General features: G+C 43.5%; 1 protein-coding gene across 1 annotated transcript in view; it reads right to left on the minus strand.

The window, feature by feature from the left end:
• tmprss15 (transmembrane serine protease 15) overlaps nt 1–10,000 on the minus strand; it is a 17,771-nt gene that overhangs the window by 6,181 nt on the left and 1,590 nt on the right. Inside the window, 20 exon segments of the mRNA XM_063894527.1 lie at nt 703–774; nt 849–898; nt 975–1,067; nt 1,154–1,268; nt 1,452–1,562; nt 1,658–1,801; nt 1,903–2,028; nt 2,111–2,200; nt 2,306–2,447; nt 2,511–2,655; nt 5,622–5,727; nt 5,828–5,980; nt 6,164–6,304; nt 6,444–6,553; nt 6,630–6,735; nt 6,847–6,966; nt 7,073–7,159; nt 7,245–7,387; nt 7,474–7,541; nt 7,646–7,770. Coding sequence (XP_063750597.1) covers nt 703–774; nt 849–898; nt 975–1,067; nt 1,154–1,268; nt 1,452–1,562; nt 1,658–1,801; nt 1,903–2,028; nt 2,111–2,200; nt 2,306–2,447; nt 2,511–2,655; nt 5,622–5,727; nt 5,828–5,980; nt 6,164–6,304; nt 6,444–6,553; nt 6,630–6,735; nt 6,847–6,966; nt 7,073–7,159; nt 7,245–7,387; nt 7,474–7,541; nt 7,646–7,770 — 2,247 coding nt within the window.

Here is a 10,000-nt window from a genome sequence, read left to right on the forward strand (position 1 = left end):
TCTCTGATGGTGCTGTTTCTGCTTTATGAACCAGGACAGCAGAGAGACAGATACCCTGCATTACAAAGCCCCCCCCGGCCTCACGTATTAACCCACATGAATCCAATAGGTATGATTATATGACATATTTATAATAAATACAAATGAGTTATAATAAACTAGTGATGCCTTCAGCTATCACTTTGGACATCACAGTTCAACATGTAGTAAAGGCTTCAGAAACCCCACACAGCTCAGAGACTCTGAGACTCTATTGGATCCTTTCAGTAAAAGTACCGTTCATATTTCTCCTTTTGATGAATCCAGAGCTGAATGTTCAGAACCAAGCTCTTTGGAAAGTTACGGTATAAGTTTAGACTGCTTCATCAGCACCGTAACTTTCACCGAACGCATTTCTCACGGTCGGCTGTTTCCGTGAACCGCCGGATGCTGCGTCACGGTAAAAGTTGCTGCAAGGCATTGTGGGACAGCATGTTCTCCTTTCCTCTCCTAAAGGAAGGTCCAGTGTTTCCTAAAGGAGGCTATAAAGGAAGCTTCAGAGCTCCTTTCCTGTCAACTAGAGAATTCAAATAGCTCTTATCATGGCGGCCGCTGAGGGACCTCCAGGTCATTCCGCTCCGTTAGGAACCTTCCTAACACAGACTATTCCACCGCACCCCCGGTCTGGGAATAAAGAGGGCAGAGCTCAGATGAACAGATTACCGGGGTCAGGTGTCCTCTCTCCTGATTGGTACGTTTCTCTGGTGTTGTTAGTCATCTGTCGAACTCCACAAGCTGAAACACAGAACATATATTTATGATTTCTTCGACCTTCAAGTTTGTGCAGGTACAGAAGGATATGTGCTCACGCTGGTTGTCACAGTTCAGAGAAACCACTTCCTCCCGGCTGCAGGTGTTCCTGTCCAAACAAAAAGGAAGACACTTTTCATTCTCAATGTCTTAATGTCTCATCTCCAGGTATGTCAGGTGCGTACGTCTCTCTGAGGGTCAGCGTCCCGTTGCTCTCGCTGATCCAAGTAAAAGGAGAGTCCTCCACCCGGGCCGGCAGCAGCTGAGCCCCCCCCGACCTGCAGAGAGGAGGGACACCTTAGCTCACCTTTCATACATCACTCATTATGATGCATCCCATCATGACTCAGGAACAGAGGGTTACCTGTATCCCAGGTATTGACAGGTAAACACAGACAGGTGAGGACTCCAGGTGTCAGAACACACCGTGAGACGAGAGGACACACGCTGGAACTGGAGACGAGAGGACGTGTTCATAACTGCAACACACACCCACACACACCTTTTTGAATAACAGTTGCAGGTGAGACAGGTTGACAGGTGGACAGGTGAGACTGGCATTGAGGTAGACAGGTGGAAAGATAGACAGGTGGACAGGTGAGAATGCAGACAGGTGAGAAAGGTGGACAGGTGAGACAGGCAGAGAGGTATTGATGTCTCACCACAGTGGGACTCGTCGGAGGCGTCCGGACATTCTGCCTGGCCGTCACACTGACCGTTTCCATGGATACAACTTCCTGTCCGACACTGAAACTGACCCTCCGCACACCCAGCTGACACAAAAACCGAAATGAACATAACAAACAATAATGAAAAAAGATTATAAATAAACAATAAAACTCTGACCCGGGGTGACCCCTGACCTCACCTGGTGACCCCAGGTCGAACCCAGAGCTGAAGTTGGCTCTGAAGCCCCTCCCGTGCCCTGACTCGTCGGTATAAAACCACACCGTCATCTGATTGGCTGTGGAGAACAGCGTGCGGGCGGGGCCAGAGCTGCCGCTAAGGACGGCTGTTCAGAGACCCAAGTGAGACACAGGTGAGACACAGGTGAGACCTGAGGAATGGAAGGCACTTGAGCTGCAAAGCTTGGTGGGTAAAACACACCCTCACCTAGTAAGGTGGAGTTAAGCCCCGCTCCGTCCCGCACCTCCACCACATCATACCCCGCCTCCACGTCAAAGTCCAGGAAGTGCAGCGCCAGGTTCCGACCAGCGGCGGAGTGCAGCGTCCACCGGCCTGCAAGGCATCATGGGGAAATAACAATCCAAGGCCTGCAGCAAGGCATCATGGGTAAATAAACGTTCTCAGCTATACTCACACTGAGCTTTGTTCCCGTAGGATTGTGGGAAATTTGGAGAGCTGAAGGTGGAGTTCGGCTCCCAGAGATCAAAGGGTCCTCCACAGTCAGCTGACCAATCAGAGCAGAGGGGCAGAGTCAGAGAACACAGGTGTGATGGTATAGGGGGCGTGGCCTTGTTCTCACCTGCTAAAGGGAGCGTGGTCTGGTTCTTACCTGGTATAGGTGTCTTGGTTGTTGGAGGCGGGACATTGGTTGGTTCAGGGGGGCTGGGGCCACAGGGGTCAGAGGTCAGTTTGATGTCATCGAGAGCGATGTCGTTCTCCATGCCGCCCTCCTTCAGAGCCTCGAACACCACCTGCAGAGGTCAGAGGTCAGCTGACTTCATGTGTAATGTCACTTCCTGTTTGATGTCACTGACCTTGGTCTCCTTCGTCAGGTGCAGCATCACCTGACCGTAGTTCCAGTTGTCGCCATAGTTACCATCTCTCTGGAACACCACGGTAACGCCCAGGTCCTCCAGCAGCACCCGGAGACGGTGCACATCCTCGCCAAACATGTGATACCTGTTTACATGTTTACAGATCTGTTGTTTACATGTTTACAGATCTGTTGTTTACATGTTTACAGTCCTGTTGTTTACATGTTTACAGATCTGTTGTTTACATGTTTACAGTCCTGTTGTTTACATGTTTACAGATCTGTTGTTAACATGTTGACAGATCTGTTGTTTACATGTTTACAGTCCTGTTGTTGACATGTTTACAGATCTGTTGTTTACATGTTTACAGATCTGTTGTTTACATGTTTACAGTCCTGTTGTTTACATGTTTACAGATCTGTTGTTTACATGTTTACAGTCCTGTTGTTTACATGTTTACAGATCTGTTGTTTACATGTTTACAGTCCTGTTGTTGACATGTTTACAGATCTGTTGTTTACATGTTTACAGATCTGTTGTTTACATGTTTACAGTCCTGTTGTTAACATGTTTACAGATTTGTTGTTTACATGTTTACAGATCTGTTGTTAACATGTTGACAGATCTGTTGTTTACATGTTTACAGTCCTGTTGTTGACATGTTTACAGATCTGTTGTTTACAGATCTGTTGTTTACATGTTTACAGTCCTGTTGTTTACATGCTTACAGTCCTGTTGTTTACATACTTACAGTCCTGTTGTTGACATGTTTACAGATCTGTTGTTTACATGTTTACAGTCCTGTTGTTTACATGTTTACAGATCTGTTGTTTACAGTCCTGTTGTTTACATGTTTACAGTCCTGTTGTTTACATGTTTACAGATCTGTTGTTTACATGTTTACAGTCCTGTTGTTGACATGTTTACAGATCTGTTGTTTACATGTTTACAGATCTGTTGTTTACATGTTTACAGATCTGTTGTTAACATGTTGACAGATCTGTTGTTTACATGTTTACAGTCCTGTTGTTGACATGTTTACAGATCTGTTGTTTACAGATCTGTTGTTTACATGTTTACAGTCCTGTTGTTTACATGCTTACAGTCCTGTTGTTTACATACTTACAGTCCTGTTGTTGACATGTTTACAGATCTGTTGTTTACATGTTTACAGTCCTGTTGTTTACATGTTTACAGATCTGTTGTTTACAGTCCTGTTGTTTACATGTTTACAGTCCTGTTGTTTACATGTTTACAGATCTGTTGTTAACATGTTTACAGATTTGTTGTTTACAGATCTGTTGTTTACATGTTTACAGATCTGTTGTTTACATGTTTACAGTCCTGTTGTTTACATGTTTACAGTCCTGTTGTTTACATGTTTACAGATCTGTTGTTTACATGTTTACAGATCTGTTGTTTACATGTTTACAGTCCTGTTGTTTACATGTTTACAGATCTGTTGTTAACATGTTTACAGATCTGTTGTTTACATGTTTACAGTCCTGTTGTTTACATGTTTACAGATCTGTTGTTTACATGTTTACAGATCTGTTGTTTACATGTTTACAGATCTGTTGTTTACATGTTTACAGTCCTGTTGTTTACATGTTTACAGATCTGTTGTTTACATGTTTACAGATCGATCTGTTGTTTACATGTTTACAGTCCTGTTGTTTACATGTTTACAGATCTGTTGTTTACATGTTTACAGTCCTGTTGTTTAAATGTTTACTGTCCTGTTGTTTACATGTTTACAGTCCTGTTGTTTACATGCTTACAGTCCTGTTGTTTACATGTTTACAGTCCTGTTGTTTACATGTTTACAGTCCTGTTGTTAACATGTTTACAGTCCTGTTGTTTACATGCTTACAGTCCTGTTGTTTACATGTTTACAGTGCTAATGATGTGATTGATGATGTGATTGATGATGTGATTGATGATGTGATTGATGATTTGATTATGATGTGATTGATGATGTGATTGATGATGTGATTGATGATTGATTATGATGTGATTGATGATTTGATTATGATGTGATTGATGATTTGATTATGTTGTGATAGATGATGTGATTGATGTTGTGATTGATGATTTGATTATGATTTGATTATGATGTGATTGATGATTTGATTATGTTGTGATTGATGATGTGATTGATGATGTGATTGATGATGTGATTGATGTTGTGATTGATGATTTGATTATGATGTGATTGATGATGTGCTAATGATGTGATTGATGATTTGATTATGATGTGATTGATGATTTGATTATGATGTGATTGATGATTTGATTATGATGTGATTGATGATGTGCTAATGATGTGATTGATGATTTGATTATGATGTGATTGATGATTTGATTATGATGTGATTGATGATTTGATTATGATGTGATTGATGATGTGATTATGATGTGATTGATGATTTGATTATGTTGTGATTGATGATTTGATTATGATGTGATTGATGATGTGATTATGATGTGATTGATGATTTGATTATGTTGTGATAGATGATTTGATTATGATGTGATTGATGATTTGATTATGATGGGATTGATGATGTGATTGATGATTTGATTATGATGTGATTGATGATGTGATTGATGATTTGATTATGATGTGATTGATGATGTGATTGATGATTTGATTATGATGTGATTGATGATTTGATTATGATGTGATTGATGATTTGATTATGTTGTGATTGATGATGTGATTGATGATGTGATTGATGATGTGATTGATGATGTGATTATGATGTGATTGATGATGTGATTATGATGTGATTGATGATTTGATTATGATGTGATTGATGATGTGATTGATGATGTGATTATGATGTGATTGATGATTTGATTATGATGTGATTGATGATTTGATTATGATGTGATTGATGATGTGATTGATGATGTGATTATGATGTGATTGATGATTTGATTATGATGTGATTGATGATTTGATTATGATGTGATTGATGATGTGCTAATGATGTGATTGATGTTGTGATTGAATGTTCAGAGTTGGTGATTTCTGCCAGCTGTGTTTCTCACGTCTTTCTTTCTCTTACAGTTTCAACATGCTTTTGTTTGTTGTTGTTTGTTTACCAGAAGCTCAGACACATGGGTTCAGTGTGTGGGGTCAAAGGGAGGCTGTGGATCCTGAAGCTCTTCAGCCATTGGCCAGGACTCCGAGGAGTGACAATGTAGAACCCTGACAAACAAACAAACAAACAAACAACAACACAAATAACGCACAGTATAATAATAATAATAATTCAAAAAATAACAAAACTAATAATAACGATAACAACCGGAGCTGTTGCCCAGTGTGTGGTCGGCACTAGGGCCGCTGAGGGGGGGGAAAGTGGAACCGCTGGTTCGATACCAGTCTCCATCATCTTCATCATCCTGCTGCCTCCAGAAACACATGCCCTGCTCAAAGGAACAGGTCAGCTTCTGCTGGTCTGCGCACACACACACACACACACACACACACAACTTTGTTATTGTCCCTGACTCTGTGTGTGTGTGTGTGTGTGTGTGTGTGTGTGTGTGTGTGTGTGTGTGTGTGTGTATGTGTGTGTGTGTGTGTGTGTGTGTGTGTGTGTGTGTGTGTGTGTGTGTGTGTGTGTGTGTGTGTGTGTTACTGGAGAGCAGGGAGGTGTCGACTGCACTGAAGGTGGCATTGAACCCCGACAGGTTGTTGACATCATCACAGATGAACTCCATCATCGATTGGTCGCTGAAAAGCCACACGGTCCCTGGGGGGGCAGAGCCTGAGAGCTCAGCTGCCAATCAGAGAGAAGAGTATGTCACTGTGTGTGTGTGTGTGTGTGTGTGTGTGTGTGTGTGTGTGTGTGTGTGTGTGTGTGTGTGTGTGTGTGTGTGTGTGTGTGTGTGTGTGTGTGTGTGTGTGTGTGTGTTCACCTCTGAGCTGTCTGTCCGCTCCGACCCCTTCGTAGAGCTTCAGTCGATCCTTGTTCTCCTCAGTGTGGAACCGGAGGAAGTGGATCTGGACAGAGAGTCCTCGGTCCAGCCTGTGGACAGAAGACAGTTACTCCGAAATCTCCGGGTCCGTCCCACAGTCTGCGGTCGGTGTCAATCATCCGGTACCTGATGATCCAGCGACAGAATTTGCTGCTGTTGTGCGTCTCTGAGACGTCCGAACTGAACCAGCCACTCGGACCAATCAGGACGAACTGTCCGTCACACGCCGTGGCTACGGAGAGGAGAGGGGGGACATGCTGTCTCAGTGATGAAGCTCACTTCATCACTGGGGAGGTTGTTCAGGCTTAGCTAATGATTGACAGGTTTTCATGTGACTCCTCACCACAGAGAGCCTTGTATTCGTCCGAGCCATCGGGACAGTCCTGCTGTCCGTCACAGAGCCGACCGATCGGGATGCAGAGGGATGGATCGGCACAGGACGTCTGCAGAGGAGGACAGGTCTCTGAGGACAGACAGTTACCATCAGCTGGAAAAACCTTCCCTCCTGAGTTCCCACAGAGGTGGGCCAGAACCCCTTCACACTGCGGATAGAACCAGACCTTCCTCACCTGCCGTCGGAGAGACGCTTGTCTCGCCCGCTGTCGCAGAGACACTCGTCTCACCTGTCGGGGCAGCCGTCGTTACGTCCTGTTGCTCTGCGTGAATACGTTAATTTAGAGTTAGGGTTCGGGGGGAAAGAGTTTTAAAGAGGTTAAGGGTACGACCTCTCTGTGACCTCACCGGTGATCTGGATGCTGTTTCGATCGATGACCAATCCGGTGCCTCCGGCCTCCTGAAGCCCCGCCCCCAGCTGCTGCTCCACCTCCTTCAGGTCAATCAGCTGATTGAACCATAGGTCAAAGGTCACTGCCACACTGCCCTGGCTGAGGACACACAGATCAGAGATCAGCTGACCGACTGGTACCTGAACCTGTCTCCATGTTTAACAATACATCCACCTGTCACTCACCTGAAGGAGGACACCTTGCAGGACAGGAAGTGCTGTTTGAGCTGGCTGTGACCGAACGCCTCCGATACCTGTTGACCAAATAAAGCTCAGACTGTGATCAGCTGACCTCACAGACTATGTCATCCTTCATACACCATGGGGAAACTTTCCCAATAAAAGCCTGTGATCTCACCAGGTGTTGGACGTCATAGGCCAGGGATTTGAACCGCTGACTGCTGGAGTTCTTTAGCTCTTCAGAATAAAACACTCCCTCTGTGATCAGCATACGGCCGCTCTGCACTGCTGGCTCAACGGCACCTTGACACAAACAACAATACACACTATTTTAGCCTCCAACCAGTTTATTCAACGAGTCCCTGTTCTGCTTCCTGTTATGTTCCCTCTCCTGTAGTGTGCTCTATGGTGACATCATTCTGGAACACTCACGTCCCTGTTGGCCAGAGACGCTACATACTGACATACACCTGAACATCAGCAGGAGAGGACTCTTTAAAGTAGAGACTCTACATACTGATATACACCTGAACATCAGCAGGAGAGGACTCTTTAAAGTAGAGACACTACATACTGATATACACCTGAACATCAGCAGGAGAGGACTCTTTAAAGTAGAGACACTACATACTGATATACACCTGAACATCAGCAGGAGAGGACTCTTTAAAGTAGAGACACTACATACTGATATACACCTGAACATCAGCAGGAGAGGACTCTTTAAAGTAGAGACACTACATACTGATATACACCTGAACATCAGCAGGAGAGGACTCTTTAAAGTAGAGACTCTACATACTGATATACACCTGAACATCAGCAGGAGAGGACTCTTTAAAGTAGAGACACTACATACTGATATACACCTGAACATCAGCAGGAGAGGACTCTTTAAAGTAGAGACTCTACATACTGATATACACCTGAACATCAGCAGGAGAGGACTCTTTAAAGTAGAGACACTACATACTGATATACACCTGAACATCAGCAGGAGAGGACTCTTTAAAGTAGAGACACTACATACTGATATACACCTGAACATCAGCAGGAGAGGACTCTTTAAAGTAGAGACACTACATACTGATATACACCTGAACATCAGCAGGAGAGGACTCTTTAAAGTAGAGACTCTACATACTGATATACACCTGAACATCAGCAGGAGAGGACTCTTTAAAGTAGGGACTCTACATACTGATATACACCTGAACATCAGCAGGAGAGGACTCTTTAAAGTAGAGACTCTACATACTGATATACACCTGAACATCAGCAGGAGAGGACTCTTTAAAGTAGAGACACTACATACTGATATACACCTGAACATCAGCAGGAGAGGACTCTTTAAAGTAGAGACACTACATACTGATATACACCTGAACATCAGCAGGAGAGGACTCTTTAAAGTAGAGACTCTACATACTGATATACACCTGAACATCAGCAGGAGAGGACTCTTTAAAGTAGAGACACTACATACTGATATACACCTGAACATCAGCAGGAGAGGACTCTTTAAAGTAGAGACTCTACATACTGATATACACCTGAACATCAGCAGGAGAGGACTCTTTAAAGTAGAGACTCTACATACTGATATACACCTGAACATCAGCAGGAGAGGACTCTTTAAAGTAGAGACACTACATACTGATATACACCTGAACATCAGCAGGAGAGGACTCTTTAAAGTAGAGACACTACATACTGATATACACCTGAACATCAGCAGGAGAGGACTCTTTGAAGTAGAGACGCTACATACTGATATACACCTGAACATCAGCAGGAGAGGACTCTTTAAAGTAGAGACTCTACATACTGATATACACCTGAACATCAGCAGGAGAGGACTCTTTAAAGTAGAGACACTACATACTGATATACACCTGAACATCAGCAGGAGAGGACTCTTTAAAGTAGAGACACTACATACTGATATACACCTGAACATCAGCAGGAGAGGACTCTTTAAAGTAGAGACTCTACATACTGATATACACCTGAACATCAGCAGGAGAGGACTCTTTAAAGTAGAGACTCTACATACTGAAATACAGCTGAACATCAGCAGGAGAGGACTCTTTAAAGTAGAGACTCTACATACTGATATACACCTGAACATCAGCAGGAGAGGACTCTTTAAAGTAGAGACTCTACATACTGAAATACAGCTGAACATCAGCAGGAGAGGACTCTTTAAAGTAGAGACGCCACATACTGATATACACCTGAACATCAGCAGGAGAGGACTCTTTAAAGTAGAGACACTACATACTGATATACACCTGAACATCAGCAGGAGAGGACTCTTTAAAGTAGAGACTCTACATACTGATATACACCTGAACATCAGCAGGAGAGGACTCTTTAAAGTAGAGACTCTACATACTGATATACACCTGAACATCAGCAGGAGAGGACTCTTTAAAGTAGAGACACCACATACTGATATACACCTGAACATCAGCAGGAGAGGACTCTTTAAAGTAGAGACTCTACATACTGATATACACCTGAACATCAG

Source organism: Eleginops maclovinus, chromosome 11 (genome assembly GCF_036324505.1).
Source record: "Eleginops maclovinus isolate JMC-PN-2008 ecotype Puerto Natales chromosome 11, JC_Emac_rtc_rv5, whole genome shotgun sequence".
NCBI lineage: Eukaryota > Metazoa > Chordata > Actinopteri > Perciformes > Eleginopidae > Eleginops > Eleginops maclovinus.